We start from the raw sequence: 23,990 nt of genomic DNA, 5'->3' as shown, positions 1-23,990 counted from the left end.
AATATACATAAAATAGTTCTACTTTTGAGAACTATTAGAAAGGGATCCATGTAGGTCAAAGAGTGAAGGGTGACCTTGAAATAAAGAAAAAGTTCATTTAGTGTACTAAAAGTCCTTCTAATCTGAAATTTAAATACAAACAGTGCAGTTTTTCATCTTTTTTACCTTTTGTTTCCTCCCCAAAATACTAGCAATTGTCGCATGGCATTAAAATTAGACTGAAACAATTGACTTGTTTCTATGTATATTGTGAAAAGTTGGTCAAACTGTTGAATTCAACACAATGAATTCCTGGTTTAGGCTTTTTGTACCCTAAAAATGCTTTCTTATGTGGCTTCTAAAACTCTTTAATAATAAAGCAGTTCATTGACCAAAATGACTAGGACTGAGGTGAAGGATGCGTTTTTGGTTGGGAATAAATCTAAATTCTGAAGAGTGGACCTCTTTTCAAACTATCTTGCAATTGCTAGCCTTTGAAGTATGGTAACTTCTGAGAAGCTAAAAAAATAAATAACTGGTGCCACTTGGGCAATCAGGTACATAAAGCACACACTGTGTTCATGGAGCAATCAGTATAACACTGAATCAAAGACAAACTTATAAAATGTAAGATTCCAGGAATGTACTGATGCAACCTAAGGGTTTGGTTCATACCTTGTGAAGATGTCTAGAGATTGTTTCTATCAGATTTAGAACACTATGAGAACAAATGTTTTTCATTAGCCATCCTTCCTCTCCTACCCCATTCACAAGGTTGGCTTATTCTTGAACATGTGTCTGTGGCTTTGGCTTTTACCTGAAGAAATGTAGACGTGAGATCATCCCAGTATACTAAACAATATTTTGTTCTTAGTCACCTGAGGTTGTTCAGTTATGATTTTGCTATTCACATAAAACCATTACTTTCTGTGAGGATCCATAAAATCAGAAAGTTTTAAGAGAGCTACAAAAAGAAAACCTCAGAAACAGCAAAAGTGAAATTAGAGCTAAGCAGTAGCCATAAAATAAGTCAGCAAAAAATTATGTAAAAAGTAAAAAAATAAAAACAAATAAAACAATAGTCTGTGTGTTAATGCTTATCTAAAATAACTCCCTAATCTACAAAAAGTATATCTAGCAAAATATTAAAAAGTTCTAACCTTAATAATAAAACTCTGTGCATTGTGTTTTAAAGCTTACAAGCAAGTATTGTATTCAAAATAAGCAAGCATTGTTTTAACCAAAAGTAAGAGTGCTTATAGTAGTTAAATAAAACTACTGTCCATATGCTTTTACTTTGTGTAATTAGTCAAAAAACTTTTTAAAAAAGTTGTAACATTAAGTTCTTAATCTACTGCCTAAGATGTGAACTAATAACATCTTCCCAATGTCATAACCACGTAATGGAACTAATGTTACAAAATAAAACAACTCAAAATGCATTCCTAACAATCCCATCCTATTCGTAATTTGTACATAGCCCCCAACCAGTGATAACCTCCCACATCTGCTCTAAGCATGCCAAAGCCTCATGCAGTGTCACCACAGAGGGAATTCATGCTCAGACCTTTGAAACTCTGGACAGTGCTCAGATAATGCACTGAGAAAGGGGTGGGTCACAGCACAGAATACACCTTCTCTGCAGACTTACAATAAAACTTCTTATTCTTTTATTTATTCTTACAATACAGATTTTGTTTGCAGCTTAATTTTCAGCCAAGAACTTCAGTATTAAACATAAATTAAATTTTGCTCACAAACTAGCTAAAAATACTTGTAGTTTCTAGAGGCGAATTATTTGCGTAATTCTTAATTATTAAGGTTCACGACACAAACCCCATCCTGTATTTCCTAGGTGAATTTAAACCCTGAAAAGCACTACTTTTCATGCCAAATAACAAGTTGTAGAAAGGGTAGGAGAATACTGCCAATCAAGCAGCTTGACGAGACTTCCTTGCATGTGATGCCATAGTGTATAATTTAAAATAAAATGTTTTCCAGTTCCACTGTATCAGCTGCATACTATTCATTTAGTTCCTTGTATTTAGCAGAAGTAGGGCACACTTTCCAGATACCATTTATAAGCCAACATACTCTGTTAATTTTATTCCTTACTGGAAAGTACCTTGGTCTATTCACAAATTAATTGGGGAAGTGACATTGTGACCATTAGTCCCAACTGGTGTGCCTGACACAAGCAGGAAAGAAAGGATGAATAGGCAGGATTTTCCATTTGGCATTTCAGAATTAGGGGAGGTAATGTTTCCAGTTATATACACTTAAAAATATTTTCTGAGAAGATATGCTGAACTTAAGCATTAAGCTAAATACCTATAGCCCTGCATTATTTCATCAGCTATTTTCCAAGACATCACTCATTCCTTTGTTGAAAGTTTGCCTCTTAACAGTATTTATCTTATTTGGAAAAATTACAGGTCTATGAAAGAGCTTTATTTTCTTATACTGCTTTATATAACTAGTTACTTGCATGTTGGTACTAAAGAAACAGAACTTTTTTGAAGTGGCAAGGGGCACTCATAGGGAAAACAAGAAAATTTTACAACTGGAAATGAAAACAAAGCATAAAAACCTAACATTTCACACAAAATGAGCTTTCAACAGAAGTATTAGAAAAACCACCAAACCTCAAACACCTTGCCATATTAACTTCAGACCAACTGGAAAGGCACTGAGAACTGAAGTGTGCAATTCATATCCATACCTGTGAGAGTAACAACCACAGTGAGACACAAACCTCTGAGGCATACAGAATATGGCACTGTACAGTCCATTAGGCATTCCTGGTACATACGGCAGTTTTGTGTTTCCTTAGGATGAGCTGAAAATGCTAACTAAATGTACACATTACATCATATTTCCATGGGGAAGAGCAGTCCAATTTAGACCATCTGATGATGAGGAAACAAGGCATAACATACAGGACATTGTTGGCACAAGAAAGTGTTATCCTATCCATACACACATTTGAAACTTATATATAAAGGAATGGTGGTGGCAGAGGCAAAGGCGCAGGACTAATATCAAATATTTAGTTCTAAGCATGCTAGTGAGGTCTTTGTTTCATAAACTGAAGCTACCAAAACCAGTTCAGAGGCAAGAAAGCACTTATCAAGACAGTCCAACCCATTTCCAGGCATCCTTCTTCTGGGCTGACATGTGCAGACTGAAGGATCTGTCCAGTGTAGTTTCCATTCCCAAAGCTGTCTAAAGCTTCCCATTGGCAAATGCTGCCTCCTGGAACTGAGGGACAAATGTCTTGAAATATGTCCTAGTGAAAAGAACAGAAAATATATGATTAGGAAGGAGTAATCTTAAAAGCATGAATTGAAGCACTTGATGTTTCCCATGTTTTCTATTTCCCCTGTGTGGAGAAAGCTTCACATATGGTACAAAAGGCCCAAAGACAGACAAGGGAATGGAGCAGGAAATAGTGAAGAGAAGTCAGAATACGTGTAGGAGATAAGCTCTTTATCTGTCTCAGAAACCTTGACACAATACTGTCACTGCTGATGGCAGCAGTTTACATGAAATGCAGCAAATAAATACTAACAACATTGTATGAATGGTAAGTCCTTTTATTAAACTTCAACATTTATAGGATAATGCCCTTTTTTAAAGTGTGCTTTGTATATTTTGGATCTTAGTCTATCTTCTTTGCAAAGGATCAAGTGACTCATAAATCCATAAAATGAGCTAACCCTACATATCCAAAATTGAGTTAGAACTCTACCTTTGAGATTTTTTTGCTGAGATCCAGGAATGCCCTTTACTTGCCAATTATATTAGAAGCTGCTTTATCATTCTGCCTTTGGTTTCTGCCTACTGCATTTTGCACCAAACTTTCAATTTCTTTATTTTTTAAAATTTTGTTTTCTATTTCTATCACTGGTCTCTATAAATTTCTCTCCTGTTCTCACCGAGGAGAACTCTAAAGTGAGAATAGCTGCAATGTCATTTATTAGATTCCTGATCTCTCAGCTGGTTTACCTCCTGAAGCAAACACACACTGATCAGCTTCACAATCATGATGTGTTTCATAACTGCAGTAGAAGCTTTGGCAATCACTGAACAGCAACCATACTTCCTCACACCTAAAAACATTGCAAGACCATGAAGGGAATGCTCCTCTCTCTTTGTGAGGTTGTGCCTGGCAAATTAATTAACAGATTGCTGCAGTCAGCTTTTGTGCACAAGATAAAAATACATATGAGATGCTGTCCAAAGGTTAAAAGAGCAATGGAAAGTAAAAGCATTTCTGGACTGAGGAGCTGATCCCAGAAATGGAAACAACCATAATAAAGAGGATAACCAGCACACACATTTTATAGCATATACAGATTGTGCTGTGTATTTACAGAACACACTTAGGTTTATTGAAGCAAAGTTCAGAAAACAACCCTAATAATCATGCCTGCAAAAGTGATTGTTCCTGCTGGCACACACACCAACATAAACCAGCTGAGAAGGTCTGCCTGTCTCCTGATCTCAACAGCTGGGTGCCATTTCTGTATCTGTGCTTTTTCTACCATACCTTTGAAATTGTAGGTTTTGTAAGTCCCGTTTAATTCTATGTGTTTTGCTAGCTCATGGAGTACCTCCTGCATGTTGTCAATGTCAGAACCTATCCCTTTTACTTGTCCTTGCTTTATCTCTCCTAACATTTAATTATGCTTCTCTGCTTGCTTATTTTAAACAGCTTCCCCCTTCCCCTTTGATACCTTCTCTGCAGAATCTCTTCATGCACGTGATCTCATCAACTTGATAAATGTTACTTAAAACTTCCTTCTTCCAAAACTGTAGAAATTCTTAATCATTAAATGGGATACAATCAGAATTATTTTCCTACATTTTATTTCTTTTTCTCCATAGCATTTCTGTGCTTTGTATTAAACCCACACTTAGTGCATTATATGCAGTAATTATATATGCCTTTTCTGTTAGGTAAATTCCAGAATGAATGCTTATGATACCACAAACATCCTCCCACACCAATTTTATCTACACTTGCATCCTTTCTTTTCACTGATTCCTGCAGGAGAGCTTGTATCCATTCCTGCAAAACCAAGTCTAACACCTCCCTACATTCTGATCAGATGTACTGTGTCAAAGAAGATGTTATTTCACTGGTAGTTCATATGAACCTCTTGGCAATGTTCCATACACTACAAAAATTCCTTTAGTACGTCATTATTTTAAATGTCTGCTTTTTTTCCTTTTATACCTTAAAGTACATGCTTAAAGTTGCCCTTATCATTTTGGTCTTCTCCAGACTGAAGCAAATGCAGTACCACAAGTGTACTTGTACAGGTTATGTTCCTCCATTTCTGTCCCTCTCTCATATACCTTAAGTATCTCAGATGAAACAAAATCAGAGATAATTATGGTTCATCACACCTACCACAAAAAAAAATTAATTAACACTGCTCCCTTAACCCCCCAAACTAAACCAAACCAGGCCCTGCTAAGAGATCCAAAAGCCCAGTGTGCCTGATAGGACTGTCTCAGCTACAGCACATTTAGTAGATTGAAGAGGAAAGATGGGGAAGTAGGAAAAGGTAAGTGAAACTCCTTAATGAACACTGAAAACTTTTTTCTAGATTTTTTCTTTTCATCCGAAAGTCTGGGACAAAACCATGTGTTAAAATACCTGAATTTCCTGTGAAATGGAAATGACAACATTTTAATTACAACAATCTCTGCAGTGGTCACCAGTAAGGAGGAAAAGAAGCAGCAATCACCTTCTGAGTGAGTTTCATCTATTGACCATCTGGCATTGAAGTCAAAGTTCACATGTTTCTGCCCAAATAGGACCATGACACAAAATATTATGTTACGACAGATGACATGAAATAATTTTGAGAGAAATAGAAAAATTTTTGAAGGACAATACTCTGCTATAGACTGCATGGTAAAGGCATCTTTCACATGCAATATTATTCCTTATAGAAAGATTTTAAATCAAGAGACAACACTCATGCTCTAGCACCCTGTACATGCAGGCACAGAGAAACATGAATGTGAATATAAACATGAACTTTGGAAAAAGATCCATTCCTCATATTCTATTCATATTAACACATTCACATGAATTACACCTTCAATAACTATGATCTGTGCTATACCATAGGGATTCATATAAAAGTATCTGAAAGTTGGTTTTTTTTTCAGAAACTTTGCCACATGATATTCTCAAGTTATCTCCAAACTATTTTGAAATTATTACTTTTATATACACTAGATATGTTTTTCAGCTCTGGAGAACTGTTATTAAAAAACCCAACAACAGTAATTTAGGTACCTGTCGAATTACACTGAAGGTGAAGAAAGCTAACTTGACCTATGGTCTCTCAGGGCTCTGTCAAATGGCAGAAATCAGCTTTTGATCAATGCCTTTTCTTCTTTCTGGGAAAGATGGAGATCTTTCTTTCTCCAGCTTTCATTTACCATGTTCTTGGTGGGTCTGTATCACACTGACCTTATACCAAGCTCAGAAGACCTGCATAAATTCTCCTGTAAGTACAGGGAAACTCATTTGTACAAAGTACACAGGTATTCTTCACGTGAGTGTAGAGTACAATCAACACTCATGTAAAGAAAGTAAAACACACACTGAGTGTTGCATCCTTCTCACAATGGTTTTGCTTCCAGCTTAAACAGTGTTCAAAAAGTTGCTTTCTTTTCAGCCTAGAGTGGGTGCCAATCTTCATACACTTATGGGCACATGTCTAACACTTTGTTGAGCTTCTTATAATACTCCATTGTTTTTTGTCTATTCATTTTTGTTCCCTCAAATGGTCATTTTCCAAGTTCAAGGTAGTAAGTTATGAGGTTTCTATGGAAATTTTTCTTCATCACTCTAGAAAACAACACATTTTGCTGTAGTTAACCACTATATATACTTGACACAGTACAATGAATTCCACGTGCTATGCTCAAGGACATCTGTTGAGAGTAAAGCACTTCTCTTTCCTTCATTTTATTATCCAGGGGAAAGAAAGTCTTGCTGTAATTGCAAGTGGTAAGTATCTAAAAGAAGGTAGAATTGGCTCACGCTGTTTACATATTTCCCAGTGATATGAAACACTGAGTGTGGTACAAGGTCTCCAGAAGCCCATACATGTCTAAATCCCAGGGTGTGGGTTTGCTGTGCTTAAAACATACTTGACTCAGAATTCACATGTTTTTGTGAAATTTCATTCTAATTGTACTGGTTTTTTTCCCAGGGTAATTTAGTGCTGGGTTTTTAAAATGCAGTTGGCAGAAAATCTGCATTGACCACTTGATAATACCTTTTGCCTTCACATATCCATGCTGAAAATCTGCAAAGATTTTAAATTATGTAGCTGCAATCTCCCATCAAAGAACACTTCCCATATATTTATGGTGATAGCATTCTAAGACCAACACACTCAATTTCTGCTGTTGCTTTTGCTGGACTGGTACTATAGCCAGCTATACAATTGTGTTCTAGTTACTGCTGCTGGTGTAATGAAGTTAAAAGGGTTGTTTAGGTGTTTCTATTTCTCTTAAAATCTTCATGTGGCAAATTCAGAGTAGAAGATCGAGACTCAAACTCTGTGAGGAAAACAGCATACAACATGTTGTACCAATGAGATTTCTGCTTTTTATGTCTGGGACAAGGACAATCATCATGGGCTGATGAATCATCTTCCCAAGTCATTCACAAAATATATTCCCCCTAAACTCCTCAGTTTATAACTGTCAAGATTTCCAGCATGCTGATCTCAAATTCACCCTATTTGCACTCATGTTCTATTTGTTTCAGCTTAAGATGTGGGACTTTGAAGTGCTTTTTCCATCAAGAGATGATTTGAGGAAAATTAAGGGGATGAAATCATCATGATGGTCCACATCAACAACAGACTTAGCAGTACAGCAACACTTCTACTACCAGCACAGTGTCCTTATTGGCAAATTAAAGCCCTTGAGCCACAATCTTTATCTTTTCACAAAGACCTTCTCTCACTGCATTAGGCACACGTGTTGTGCTCCTTCTCATCTGAAGGCAGACTTACATTTGGATATTTTTTCTACTACTGGCTTTGAGAGCAAACTTTATTCTTAAATACTACCCATTATTTCAATATTTTAGTAAGTACTGCAACAGATATTTAATTCTGTAAATATCTGGCTCTAATTACAGACCCTTAGTGTATTCAAAATCATAGTAGCCAGTGTATTTGACAAATACATCAATTTTCTCCTACTGTAGGCAAGGCATACATAATATGTATGAATTCTTTTCTAAAATTTTTCAAGTTAATAGATCTGACTTGGGCAGGCACTCCTGTAGTCATGGTGATCTCTGAATAATTCTACTTAATCCTTCCAAGTCTTCTGGAGTAAGGCCTGTATTTAGTACCCCATTCTCCTCAGTAGTTCTCTATTGTCTGAACTGTCCAGCAGGTAAATTGAGTTTGTTTGAATAATCCTGGGACTGAGGTAAGGACTGAATTGTATCCTGTCCAGCTGCATGAGATAGAACCAAGAATCCCAGGCATCTGTCCCAACAGCTGTCCACTTCTTTTAAAGGAATTGTATCTCTAGGATTTACATCATTTTGCATCCCATATTTCTTTCCTGCTGTACCCTAGAAGAACTGCTTCAAGACATCTACAAGTTTCTTCAAATCCACTGAATCCTGATAGAACAACATCAACTCTATAGATGACTGATCTTCATAAATTAGCTGGAACAGCAATGTTCTCCCTCTTTCAATCAAATCTGGTGAAAACAGGAATTAAGAAGGGTGTAGGTCAGAGTGAAGGACATACTGAGGCTTCTTGAGGTTTTTGACCTATTCCTTCCAGACTAGTATTATTATGCTGACACTTTGCAATAAAATCTTGTTAAACTATTTCAACACTATAGACATATTAGAATTATAAAAGATCTTCTCCAGGCTTTATCAATGTCACCTGATTACTCCCTTTCTGAAGTACAAAGTATTTTTGCATGGATCATACATACATATGTAATGTGCCTTTGTATTTTTGTGTTCCTGTTGAAACTTGTTTGACACAGTGAAAACTTGTTTTGAAAATACTGACCATCTACAACAATACCTTTTGGATGCCAGATGAGAGGATTTGTTCTCCCATGACCACACAGGCACATCCAGCTGATTTGGTTCATGTAACCCCTAAAAATTCATCTCCTCTACAGAAGCTATTTACCATAACCTTCAAAACTTTCTAAGATTTCCTGTTTGTTTCTGGCAGAACAAAACCAAAGATGCCAATCACTCTTTTTTTTACAGATAGAAGTTTTCTTTCTAAATTCCTTTTGTCACGAGCTACCTAATTCAACATGATTACCACTAATTAACAAAAGGAACTTAAATTAATAAATTGGTGCATTAATTCCAACAGTGGGTATGTATTTAGGTCATATTCCATATGACTGCTCATTATGTGCTTAACCCCTGCTCATGCCCTCCTCCAGCATCTCTATGCCTTGCACTGAGCAAGGGCTGAACACAAGAGCCCCTTCTTTCCACAGGCCTCATGCCATTGTTTGAGGGGCAGCTTTTTCCTTTTAAACACACACATGAGACATTTGAACCTCTTTGCTATTTTCATCATATATAATGCATCAAAAACATATTTCCATTGGATGAACCGTGTTGTCTATTTATTCATAGGCACTTCCACAGCATTCCTCACCAGGCTAAAAATACATGAGGACTCACAGCAAAGCTGAATCAGCCCAACTCCTGCTTTGGGATAACAAGAGAGTAACTCTACAGCAGACATTCTGTGACACCTCTGTTAGGAGAAAATGATCATTGTATCATTGTCTCCACATCTAAGATATTACAAAAACTGCAGTGAGAAACAGTTCTCAGCCCTGTAACTTTGGATTGCCCAGCTGGAACTGGGCTGCAGCAGGCAGGCCCAGGTGCCAAGTGGCAAAGGCTCAGGAGCCAATGAAAATCAGGACTATTATGGAATGCACAAGGCATTCAGGAGACAGCAGCATTTCTAAACCACCACTCAAACCTGAACATCAAAAAAACTTACCCAAGCACAGCAGCAGAATGAAATAGGTACCTTCCAGGATTTCTTTCTCACTTCAAATATACATCACGATACTTGGCATATATTCATGTTTCTAAACTAAGCTTCTTGATGGTATGCTCCTTGGGATGTGGTTTAGAATTTCCTTACTAGGCAGCTTTATCTATAGCAAATATTTTGCTTTTGTGTGAAACACAATGTCTACACAGTTCTCCATTTTATACATCTCCAGAACTGGTGATGCCAAGCAAACATCTGAAGTGTTTATACAACAGCAAGACAATAGTTCTTAAATTACTGCTACTGTAACTGGCTAAACACACAAATGTACAAAGAGTCAGTGCACAACGCCGTTAAGCTGCTAGCAATTTTTTTCCTGTGTGCCAAAAAAAAAAAAAAAAGCATCACAATCCTTCTCCCTCTTCTAATATTTCTCTCTCTCTACCTCCTTTTATTGTGAATTACCCACAAGGAGATTAGTAAACTTTTTTGCCTGTTTCTACCTGCCAGTCCATGCAAGGCACTGACTGTGCAGCCAGGCTCACGGACAGACAGAACAGTAATCAAGTGATCTGGAGATCTGCAGTGGGCAGCCATCAACATGCAAGTTTTTAAGAAATACAGCTGTTTTCAGCTCAGTTTATTATACTGCACAACAGAAACCTGTCTCCAAAATTACAAACAAACCAAAACTGTAACAGGAAATAGAAGTGGCAGAACTAGTGAAACCAAGTACATATCAGAAGTTTAAACATTAATATTCACTCATGTCCAAAAGCTGTTTTCTGTATTTTACTAACAATATCTTTTTCCTCCAGAAGTTATTTCTGATTCAAGTCACACAAAAAGGTACAAAAAAATTATTATATTTAGACATGTTTTTCAACAGTTTGCTGATTGCAGAATTAACAGGTAGCTTTAATCCATATGAAACAAACAGAAATAAAAATTAAATTTTCATTTCATTTCCAAAAACCTATGGTATCAACTGATTTTATAAATAAAGTGAAGAATTCAACATTGGTCTGCTGTAAAAATTAAGATGACGTTGCTGCCCAACTTACCATAAAGCAAAATGAATTTTGACAATCTGTTCAAAGCACGAAATAACCATAAATATAACAACCCGACTAAAAACAAAATATAAGGAAGGGAGTTCTAGGGAACTGCTGTGGAGCCAAGATTGCAGATCATCATGTAGGCTGGCAATTAATGTTTATTTTAAAGCAGCAGCATAAGTAGGGTTATCACTTTGTAAAAGATGCTAATTTTGATTCCAAGAATATATGTCCTCCCAATGCATGGACCTTTACTGACAATAACAGACAGAAATTACAGCTACTGGACATAATCAGTTCATACAGACCAAGGCCAGTAACTATGAAAGCAACTTTCTAAAACCATCTGGAACTCAAGACTCTGGTATTTAATGTCCCACAGATTTCTGATATAGATATTTAAAAATTTACAAAGGTGTATTGCACAGACACAGTGAATCTAAGTGCTCCAAAGCACACACAGAAAAATGAACTTCTCATTTTGAAACAGTTTCATCAATGCCTTCTGCTTGCCAGTCAGTTCAAGAGATAAAACACTTCACTTCCTTCACCTTCTCCACAATGTACATAAATAGATGTACTTCAGTCAGATGAAGGTTTGTGGTCTTAGATCATAGCAAAATTTGCTTCTGCTTTCTTAACTTCCATTTTCCCCACAGGGCAGTGGGTGTCTGTGAAGGGTGCACTGGAATATCTCGGTCACAGCACGGTCACTCTCTTCCTTATCAGTGGATCATGAGAATGATATTCCAAGGCCATCATGGAAAAACTCAATCTTCATAGAGTCTTTTTAAATATATTGTTAACTTGCAGGAAATTTCCAGTCCTATGAGCTACAGCATGACAAGTCTGCTCTATTTTTCCTAGTTGCTGAAGTGCCATAGCCATATTTTCCCACACCAGGTAAAGGTTAACTTCTTAAAGAGATAGTGTTTATTCAAGGCACATATTATTTCCTCTCATCTAGGCTGTGTAAATGCACAATGAGCTCTGCTGCTGGAGAGCAATTATTTAACAAATTTTTTATTAAATTTGAAGGAGAGAGTCAATGTGAGACGAGATGCAACTAGGAACCTTTTCAAAGCCTAAAAGGCAGGGTAAAGAATGTGTGAAAGTAGTGATAAGTAGCAATAGAAAGCAGAAAAGAATATGGGCAAGAATATGTTCAGGAGCAAAGCTTGTAAGGAAAGACAAGTGCAGAGATTCAAGAAGAGAGGAGCTCACAGTAGTAATAATAGAATTTGAAGGATCTTTAAGAGATTATTGAATCCCTTAATAGTAGTTCAGAGGCAGAAATGAAGAGTTACACCACAGATGCATCCATAACGAGTCTGACAACCAGCATCCCTGAAAACAAAGTTTGCTTGCAGGTGAAAGGACTGATTTCATCATGCCATCCGCTTTGCTTTGCCAGATTGCTTATCAACAGGGGCCAAAGGCAACATACCAAACCAGAAAAGAAACCTCTTTGGATATTCATTAGGACAAACCAGTCAGAAGGAAACGGATGAGACGCCACACATCTGTGATTATATAAAACATACAAAAGCAGTTGTTTCTTTTTGCTTTTCAAAGGATATATATTTGCTATTAGAAGTAAAAGTGAATGCTCAAAAGATTGGAGACCCATCCAAAGGGAAAAACCAGACAGAAATAAACCTTTATACTAACAAGTAAAAGCAGAAAAAAAAAAACAAATAGAAAATTAATTTGAGGAACAACTTAACTGTGACCCTCGAAATAAACACTTGTCAGACAATGCAAAATGTGGTCAAAAAGTAAAAATACTCAGGAGAAGTAAAGTCACAAAGAATAAATGAAATGGAAGTGCTTAAAGATGTTGCTATACCAGAATCTGGCCTTCCAAGAGATGTACCAAGAGATTCCACTCATGCATATATATCAGCCAAAAAGGAAATGAACAAATGAACAAAATACAACCAAATCAGCAGCCCCAGATTACATTCACACCCAAGTTCCAGAGAAACTCAAGTGTGAGAAAGTTAAACTCTTAAATAGCTTGTAACCTCCTGCTTAAAACAGCTTGGTACCAGAGAAGTGTGATGTCAATTAAAAAAAGGTCTGGAGGTCTGGGAGGATAGAAGGAGCTATGACTCAATAAATCTCATGTCCATACATTACAAGTTGGTAGAGACTGTTAATAGAAATTATTATAAAAATTCATAAATAGTCCAAAATTAGTGGACTTGAGTAAATATGACATACTGGGTAGGAGCCAAACTTGTGCTTCTCAAGTCTCCTATTTTCTTAAGGTATCAAAACCACATGGACAAGAAAAATTCAAGTGACACACACTGCTCAACTTACCTACAGGTATTTGGGAGGGTTTTTCAAAGGCATAAAACCCCCTGAATTACCACAGAAGGAAAAAAGATCCATGAGTAGATAAAGAGCAGGCCAAGATACAAAGAAAAGGACAGGAACAAACGATGAATACCTTTAGGGGGAAGTCACCTGAGAAATGCACAGAAATGGGTGTTCTGACCTGTGTTGTTCATATTCCTACATGATATGAAGAAGTGAGCAATGGAAGATGGAAAGGTCTGTTAGTGTTAACAATTTAGTCAGGGAAGGAAAATAAGGCACAATTATGAGGAACTGCAGATAGTTCTTATAGTACTAGGAGACTGGGAGATAACACACCAGGTGGAATAATTGGGAGATAACATACCAGGTTTGTCAGTGTTGACAAACATGAAAGGAGAAATATGTGAGGAAAAAGACATAGTTTTACTACCACAAAAAACATAGGCTCTGAAACACTGTTAGAAAGGAGATGTTGGTGCTAAAATAACACTAGCCTTCATCTGTATGCAAAAAACAAAATCAGATGCTGTTAGAAGCAGAATAAAGAGTAAATCAGACAATACCACTACACCACCATATAAATGCATGGTGAATAACAGAAAAGGAAACAGAAGGAAAATCACAGAAACAGTAAAGGGAGAAAGAAGCAGGACAAGGGTGACCAGAAAGATGGAGAGGTTCTGGAGAAGGAAGGAGTGAGCAGAGCAAGAGAAAAGGAGGATCATAAAACACAGGTTATGGAGGGGATCAGTGGATTATCTATTTGCTGCCTCTCTTCATACAAGAGGTAGAGGGTAACAACAACTCGCGCTAGGAGGAGGCAGGAAGGCAAAAAGCCAACAGAGTTTGTTATTCACACCACACCTGTGTGATCCCTTGCCACAGAATTTCATGACGTTATGCTGTTGGTTCAAAAAGCAAGTGAATAGAAGGAAAGCTAGGTAAGATTACTTAACAGAAATGTACCAGTACTGGATAAAGAAATCCTTGAGGATGGTAGAACATACAATGGAAATATCACTACATGCTCTGCCATGCTTTTCTGCAGGCATCCACTGCTACCTATTGATACAGACATGATAGTGGGCTAAATGAATACAGAGTTTTACCTAGCTTAATGGAACAATTATGAGTATTACTCAAAAGACAAGACTATGGAGCTCACTTCCTAATTTTATTTAGCTGTTTATTTTGTAACTGATAAGGCAACACTATTTATCTGAGCTATTAAATCTCAGCTCCTTCCAAACCCATGTATTTCTCTCTAGCCTTTTCTCTCGAGAAAGGGAGGACATTTTTTGTGCAAGTTCCTAACTGTAATTTCATGTTCTAATATAGAACTAGCAGCTTTCATAGATGTATAATGGAGTTCTCTAATAAAGCCAAATCAGACAGTGACTGTGTTTCACAGTATTTCTAGAACGCCACTTAATCCCAGTTATCCAAGAACCACCTACATTAAATTCTAACCTTTCATTCCTACAAAGCAGTTGTCTTCCAGCAAAGTGCTATTATACTCCACTTATACCATGCCAACTTCTCCAATCTCTTCTGTGCATTTCTCTTGTCAATATCCGAGAATACTTTTTTGCAGAAAGAATATTTACTATGTATCAAGAGGCACATATGTACAGTTCACACATATACAGAGTATCTATACAAAATCACAGAAAAACTAATTGCCTAACAGATTTTATTTCTATGCACTTCCTATAGCACCTATACTCCTCATCTTTAAATAGTTGTTTTTCTTTCCTACAGTCAAAGCTTTAATGAGAAGTGACCAGAAACAAATACCCAGGCCCTTCTGTCTTGGCTGAAATCCACATAATGCATGACAGCACTGAAGATCCCTGGCAGGCACCTGTCAGAAACTAACATACCATAACTTAAGAGTCAGACTTAATTATCCAGGGAGACATTTAAAGAAAACTACATGAAAAATATGACTCAAGAAGTGCAACTATCATGATATGTACTGTATTCTGTACTGTATTCAGAAGAACTATGTAAAAATAAAGGAATGTACTGGGAAAATTCTAATTAAAAGCCCTATCTACTTCACCTGTTATCTCTTACAATCAAAATAATTTTGTTATTAAGTTTTGCTGGGAAATCAACTGCAGAACACACTACAAGGACAAGTGCAATCACTAAGTATTTTAACAAAACGTAGCTTTTTCCATTTTCCTCTCTATTGTTCCCATATAATTCTGATCAGCTGACACTCCCACAGAAAATCAGCTTTGATTTAATGGTGTATAAAATCGAATTAACTTCTTGGTAAGCTTCACACGTCTGGGTCGCCACATCTCCTCTCGTTCTGGCTGTCACAGTGTATTGCCCCTTTCCTGCTCTGAGGAGCGGCCCACCAGCGGCAACAAAATGTCAGCTTCACTCCATTTCAGGCTAGGAAATCACTTCTGTTCAGTTTTTGATGCAAAACTATCAAAAACCATAGCTAAACAAGTGACCCAGCTCACCACCTCAGCCTTTAGCTGTACCTATGCTGGTGCTCTTCCTCAGAAAGAATCCTCCGAGCCTTGCAAATGTCTGAACACATGCACACACACCTAGAGAAGAATGATGTCCCTGGCTTCTATACTTCTGTTCCTTACTCTCATTTTTATGAATTTCATTGTAAGTTTAAGATAACATGCAACAGAGACAAAGACAGTCATGCAAAAAGCTTTGTAAGGTGAATATATGTCATGCAAATAAGTTAGTTTTTGGAAAACTGCTCGTTAAAGATGACTAATATGCATGAAAAATCACATAATACAGGCAAAGACAACTTGATACTTTTACAAATAAGCAAAAAAACCCAACTTAAATACAAGCCAAAGAATAAAAAAAATATTTATTACTTTAATTACACCTATCAAGAAGAGAAGATATAAAAAGGGTGCAACATTTACATGTAAATTTTATAGTGAGATTCATGGTAGCATAGCTGGAACTCAAAAGTTTCATGAAAATTGTGAAAGTTGTTATTTTTTAAGAATTTGAAATATAGTAATAGGTATTCTGCCTAAAATGTGAAAGAAATTTGAATAATAATAAAAAAATGGATGAGTCAAAACTAGTCAATGTCAAAACAACAACAAAAAAAAATCATTAGGGCACACAAAATTTACTGAATAGAACAGCAAGTCTGACATACTGCAACTGATATGTCTAAACAGCAACACAACAACTGTCCCTTTTTCTTTTCAAATATCCTTTTATTAGACTAAGAAATACAACATTTTAATCTGTAAATGTAATCATAGAATCAAACTGTTAAGGTTGGAAAAGACCATCAAGTTCATCACTGCCAAGCCCACCACTAAACCATGTCCTAAATGCCACATCCACACACCTCTGAAATACCTGTAGGGGTGGTGACTTCATTACCTCCTGGGCAGCCTGGCTTGACAACCCTTCTGGGGAAGAAATTTTTCTAAATATCCAAACTAGACCCCTCCTAGTGCAACTTGCAGCCATTTGCCCTTGTCCTATCACCTGTTATCTGGGAGAAGAGGACAATCCCCACCTGGCTACACCCCCCTTTCAGGCAGCTGTGGAGTGACAATGTCACCCCTGAGCCTCCTCCTCTCCAGCCTAAGCACCCCCAGCTCCCTCAGCCACGCCTCACAGCACTTGTGCTCCAGACCTTCACCAGCTCCACTGCCCTTCTCTGCACATGCTCCAGCACCTCAAATCTTTCTTGTAGTGGGGGCCTCAATCATACACATGACAGACATCATCAATTTGCTGATACACAAGGAGAAGCTGTGGCTGAGGCTCAAAATGCTATGGCTCAGTTCACCAGCCTGACACTTCCTAACCATGGCACTCTTGTGCTGAGCGCAAACCAAAGCTGCAGCTGTGGCTTGCACAAGATGCACCTGCACATAATCTGAAGATGCACTTGACCTCATGGCAGAGCAACAGCCAATATAAAGTTGAGAGCACTTGAGCTCTTTGATGCTTTCACCCTCTGAATGCCCAAAGGGATATATAAAATTTACACCACATTCAGCAAACACCGATGAATGGTCAGGGATAACATTGTCATTCAGAAACCTGTTTGGTCAGCCACCTTGGAAAAAAAAGGGAATATGAACCCTTGGAACAACTTATTGTGATACCAGTTTTCCATGCTCCTGCTATTTTTAATGATGAGTAGGTGGATTTATGTAGGATAAAAGAATAAACTGAGTTTTAACTTGCTCTCCCCTGAAGTATAATCTAAGTCTACAGAGCAGCACTGGGTCAGACAGAATTTGGGCCAGCGTGCATCTAAGAACTGAATTTCAATTTGTATAAACAAACAAGCTTTATTTACAGTATTCCTTCATAAAATCCCAGGCTTCAAGTCAGCATGTTCTTTAAAGACTCCATTTATGTACACTTGAATGCCTATTTAAGCAAAAAGACAAGAAAGCTTTCCCATGGAAACTGAACAGAGATGTTTTACTTCACACGTACACCACAAACAAGGCTGCTAACTTTCCATAATTTACTGTATTTTCTTAGGCTTGCCATTGTATTTTAGGACCAAAACTTTTGGAGCAGCTGCTTACGCAGGAGGCCACAGACATATAAATAAATGACCTACAAGAGGCAAAGCCTGAGATACCAACTGAGAGGAAATGGCATCTCAGCAGCTTGAAAGAAAATTCTTATGTTATTGGTTTCCCTGTTTCTAGCTGGAGGAACAGGTTAAAATTTTGTGTTAGCTGAGAAACAAGCAATCTGGAGGCAATTGAAATCACATTATTAAATCAGGACTTGATTCATCCTTCAGAATTAAATAAAGCCAGAGGGTAACCCCTGGGCTAAGACAATAGCAAGTTTTAGTTACCAGATGCTATCTCTCAGTGAGGAATCTAAATCAGTGGGCTGCAATGGAGCCCAGTGATTTTAAAATCTGCCTATGAGGACACAGAAAAGAGGCTTGACTTCATGGACTTTATAAGACAGATATAAATTGGTCCAATAACTTCAGCAAGAACATGGGCAGTTTTTCTCTCTGAATAAAAAAGATCCAGCTAAAGTGATACTCTGATATGAGAATTTGCCTTTTAGATTTAGGTGATATGTCTCTAGGTGTGAATGCATACAATCCACTTTTATATGTATGCATTTTAGGGAACTAATTTTGCTCCTGCCTATAGTTACTACTGATTGTCTCAGGCTAGAGCAAAGGGTTAAGTCCTAACTTCAAAAGAGATGCCTACTTCTGCTGGGGGCCACAGAGATAAGCAAGGATACCAAGACTTTCAAGTTTAGTCCCTGCACCAAAGGAACTGGATGGGCTCATCTGTTTGGAAAAAAAAATCAACAACCCATACCAAAACAACCTTGGGAGAAGGCTGGGCACAGAATCAAAGTCCCTTTGGAATGAACTTATGACAGCTCTGCCCATGAATAAACAGGCTGTGTTGAGTTGCTGAAAACAGAGACAGGGCTTGCCAAAATTGAGGACGAGGAAAGCTGTGACTGATGCCATTTCCAACTGGATGATGCTCCTACAGTTGGTGCAAGAGCAAGCAAAAGCTATCCCTGATGGTGTCTTTAGCCCCAGTGAGGAAGACAGAGTACATTGATCCCTGAAGTCTGAGAAGAAGGGTGGAGAACTTGGTCAGATACTGGAATATCAAGTGGGAGATCCTGTGGCCCTAGAGCAATGGCCAGGAAGATAAACAGAGACGTTTTGTCTCAAAGAATGCTGAGCACTTGGGAGACAATTTTGCTAAGAGGAAAAAAGACTATATATAAGCAAACCCTAATTGACAGTATTTAGAAACACAAACAAGTTGTCTCTGATTTAACTAGGGCTAAATTTACTTCAGCAGAGTAGAATGACATTGTTTCTAGAGGGTAAATAATGTGTTCTTTTTTTCCTGTTTTTATTTGGGAAGTTTTCATGTGTTGTTTGAACTAATAAGTCTCATCAGAATGCTTTCCCACATATCAACATATATTCCCATATACTTGGTCCATAACAGGTCTGTGGTAAAAATTAAGTAGAATAAGAAGTTATTTGGTTATGTTAAAACACACTAACCTATTCTAAGAAGCCCTAGCAAATATTTTAAACACTGTTTACATAAGACGCTCAATTGTGTTCAAAATCTTTCTTAAAATATGCTCACATGTATCATAACATCATATTTTCCTTGATGCAGATTTATTTATGGTACCTACTGAGGAATCACTAGCTGTTCCTGCAAGCAAAGCGCTTTTAAGTGGAGCAGTTTGTGTCTCTGAGCAGCTCAGTGATTGCTATTTCAGACATCTCAGCACTGCCTTCCCCCGCTTCTCATCATCCCTCTCCTATTACGCAGCCAGTGTAAAGCTTCAGTGCAGAGCCTCCAACGTAAGAGTGAATAACCTCACCAAACGTACATGTGATAGTAAGTGTACACATTTAGTGCTTTTAGAAAGAACTGTTGTCATACTTCTAAATTTCAAGTGCAGGGCAGTGAAGTCCATTTGTATACACCCACTCATAAGCGAATGCACTTAGCAGACAGCACATAGGTACTTGTAAGCTTTCAGCTACAAAAGAAATGCATTTTGTAGTATGGTCATAAAAAAAGCCACAGTAATGCTTCCAGTTATTGTTCTTCTTGTTTTTTTTTTTTTTTTTTTTTTTTTTTAAGTAAACAAAATACTCATCCTCCTAAAGAAAAGAAGAAAGTCCACACAAATACACACAAAAAATCATAGTTGATTAAGAAGTGGTGCTCCTATAAACAGTATAGTGGCAAAACCAAATACTACCAAAAAATTTTTAATCCAATGCATATTAAAATTCCAAATCAAATGTTACTTGATGTTTTCCATAGAATTTAGATTAGTATAAAAATCTACAAATGCCTCAGTCAATTGTTGTTTGCTTCCATTATTTCCAAATTACAGTCTCTGACCATGCCACTCATTTGATTTACTCAGCTTGAACTATTTTTGTTTCAACTCTTCTTTATGCATATTTGCCGATTTAATTTAATCTTCTGACTGTCATTCAAAATGTTCATCCCAATACGCCCTGTGATTTATGCAGTTTGATGCTTTTACATGCTGAACAACTGATAATCAGCCTGCTTAAATCTCTCGCTGTTCTAACATTTTTACACTTTGCAAAATTAAAACACTGCAGCAAGCCTGCTGCCTTAACTTCCCTATTCAGGTAAAATCTGTTCTGCTTCCTGAGAAGACAGGGACAATATCTAGCTCTGGGGACACCACTGCCTATGGCAGCTTGCCCTTGTAACAGAACCTCTCTGTGAGGCTGCCCTGTCGTCGTTAACTAAAGGGGTACACAGACTGAAGTGATCTCTCCTCACCCAAAATGAGGGCTTGCAGAAAAAATGCAGAGGAAGGAGACAGCGATTCTCTGTTTCCATCCAACAAAAAGGCAATAAAGCAAAGACACATTCAGATTTTCAGATAACTTTCTCAAGATCTGATAGGGCTGCCTCCTATGCTGGAATGGTGGTTTGCTCTACCTCCTCCTGTTCTTCTGTGCCTTTTCATTACAGCCTAATTCCAGATCTTTCAGGTTTTTCTTCCTTGCTCTCTCCATCTCACATGCTTCCCTTCAGGGTCCCCTCAACACCCACACAACCCCAGGGAGTTACCTTGACTGACTGCTACCATGCAGGTTACTCCTGCTGGGGGCTATCTCATCTACTTAGGCTGGAAGTTCTCTGGAGCAGAGACTGTCACCGCTCCGTGCCATACAAAGCCTGGCAGAAAGCGCCTTCTTTTGTTCACTCCTCTGGCACTAATGCCATAAGCATGACTGATATCTGTCTACACTCATCTACAGGAACACCAGGACTGTATGAGAACAAGAACAGGTTCAGCTTTTGTAACCCTGAAAATGCACAGTTACATCCATGAAATTTCTACCCACCAAAGACCATGAAACAAATGGAACGCTTAGTAGGAAACAGCAATCTGACTTACTTTGCTCTCTTGGCCATTTCATTGCCATCCCATCGGGGGCTGTATGGGTAATTCTTCTGGGCCTGGGAGTACAGCTGGCCACTGTTAGTGAAGTGGTAGACAGACTGAAATGTTAGGGTTGGTTGGTCTCGAGGAAAGTAGAGGGGTAGGTCGACTGCAATTCAAAAGGAAAAAAAGAGTTATAAAAATAGGCTCGTGTATTTTTTCCCTTTTGCTTAGTGGGAATATATCAGACCATTCTATTGGTTTAAAGGTGTCAGAAAAGGAGAAACTGATGGTTAGTTCTAGAACATCCTTCTGCATTTCTTATAAGTAACGATTCCAACCTATTGCTGTATGGGACACTTTGCTTTACCAAAACACTTCTGTAAAGTACATGATTTTAAAAAAGTTTAGCTAGTGCATTGCTATGTTAATCATAAAATCTTCACCAGGGTTATTTAGTTATTTAAAAACACCCCTACTTCTATTGTGAAATCTTCCCTTTCAAAATTTCACAAAATACATTCTGCTTTGCTTTCCATTAAAAAACCAAATTTATCTGCTTAACCAATATATTTTAGTGTCCTCATGGACATCAAAAGCATTATCATCCTCATTTTACAGCTATCTGTGTCCTAAAGCAGCCAAATGAGTTGATATAGAATGTAGAAAGATTCAGTCATATGAGCTGGTAAAGATTTAAGCTTGCTGTCATTTGCTAGACAAGAAAACACCCACAAAACTAAAAACACACCACAAAGTCATTATTACCCAAAATATCCCACTAAAAATAAAAATCAGAACCTCTTAGTTCCCTTTGCTTATCACTGTCTCATGATCAGCTAGGTCTGGTGAACAATAAAATAGTCCACAACAGTTAGAAACTGTGCATGTTTTCTTGGTCAGAACTAGTTTTTAACTTTTTCATTGTTAGAATTATAGTTTGTATTTTCTTGGTCTATTTCTTATTTCTGGAGGCTTCAGAAATCTGCAATTAAACTGAGTTATGACAACAGACTTGAATTACTAATATTAAATGTCTAATCTAACACCCAAATTAACTGAAGAATGGTAATTTCTTTTAAAGATGTAGGCTTCCTTTATAAATCACCTAAACCCATACTTTTTGATATCCTCCAAATCACATTTTTAAAATTCTGTACAGTGAAAGAACACTGCAATGGAATTGTATTTTAAATACTTCCAGAGATTCTAGCACCTCCAGTGAAATCTCTGCTAACAAAGGAATCAGTGTAAGACAGGTTTTATTTTCCAAATTCCATGCTATCATCCTGCTAGTTCCTTCATTTTTCAGTTTATCGAATCACATCTAAATACTCAGATGTGCATCAGCTACACCCTATCTCCTTTGCTCTAAAAAGGACCCTCCAAGCTCTAGGAGCAGAAGCACTTATAGCCATGAAGCACACTAAATTAAATGTGCTACTGCAGCCATGGTCCCAAAATACAACAAATCCTCCCGTGGAGGACAGGGCTGGCTCAGTTCATGACCCAGTGTCTGAGCCACACGTGACAACTCCTGGAGCCCGGGTGACTCAGCCCACACAGCAGCTCCCAGCAGATATTTAAGCAGTAATGACATGGGCAGAGTTCTGCTAATTTGAGGGCAGATCACTGCTTTAACAAAGGTTAGATTCAAAGATTGCTCTGTCGAATTCCTCTTTATAATGTGATTACTAAATAACAACCCGGAACAACATTGGTGTGACCTGGCCATTTATCAGCCAGCACGCTGTCTCCTCCCCTCACAAATGATGTGTGTGCCTTGCTCTCTGAAGCACTCCACCATGGAAAAGGGTAAAGAATCAAGAAGAAGAAGAAGACTGATTCTCTATTTTAATCTTATAAATATAATCCTTCAGTTCTGAGTGCTTAAACTGTTTCTCTAGTGTATCTTTTTCATTCTGAAGTACCAACTCCTTAAGAGAAACCAAGTTTGTATACTTTTGTATTTTATAACTTATTTTATTTGAGTGAGAGGAATAACAAACTTTAGCAAAGCATTCAAATAATAATTTAGTCCTTGTACTTGACCTTTCAGTAAAGAATTTCTAACTTCCATTAACTTTCCCTTCAAAATTGCCATCTACATAACAAATGCAAGGAGCAATAGTTTTTTCCCCTGTTACCTACAACTAAAGGTGGGCTCTCAGGGCAGAGTACCTAGCACTAGAAATGCTGTTTAAAATGGATAATCAAAGCAGTGCTCTCACTACAGGGACACCTGCATTTGTTATGACAAGGTACCACCAAAATATATTCTATTAACCAAAATCTGTATAGGAATTTTCAGGAATTACATTATAAACTGATCACATAAATCAGATAATCAAACTAGATTCAAAACTGTGCATCCCACATCTGGACAGTCGCAGCATTACCCTGAACTGCAAGTAGAGTTTTGAAAAATTTAAACTGCCTTTGATTTATAATAATACCCTTCATGTGAAATTGCCAAACTTCCAGTTTTCTAACCCAAGTGTTTCCTTAATACAAGGTGTGGATGAGTCCAGACCAAGTAAAAAAACCTGTCCCTAATTCTGGAACACAACCACACCTAAAAGGCCAGTAAACAGGAAATAGCCTTGAGTTTAAAGTG

General features: G+C 37.5%; 1 protein-coding gene across 1 annotated transcript in view; it reads right to left on the bottom strand.

Moving 5' to 3' along the window:
• Positions 1-1,626: 1,626 nt before the first annotated feature.
• The window catches only part of BABAM2 (BRISC and BRCA1 A complex member 2), a 161,217-nt gene continuing 138,853 nt past the window's right edge, over positions 1,627-23,990 (bottom strand). The window contains exons 11-12 of the mRNA XM_054628813.2: positions 21,389-21,542; positions 1,627-3,268 (exon numbers count right to left, since the gene is read on the bottom strand). Coding sequence (XP_054484788.1) covers positions 3,205-3,268; positions 21,389-21,542 — 218 coding nt within the window. The 3' untranslated portion in view covers positions 1,627-3,204. The remainder of the gene's footprint in view (positions 3,269-21,388; positions 21,543-23,990) is intronic.

This window comes from Agelaius phoeniceus, chromosome 3 (genome assembly GCF_051311805.1).
Source record: "Agelaius phoeniceus isolate bAgePho1 chromosome 3, bAgePho1.hap1, whole genome shotgun sequence".
Taxonomy (NCBI): Eukaryota; Metazoa; Chordata; class Aves; order Passeriformes; family Icteridae; genus Agelaius; species Agelaius phoeniceus.
The sequence above is the reverse complement of the archived record's forward strand: the minus strand, read 5'-3'. Positions and strand labels throughout refer to the sequence as shown.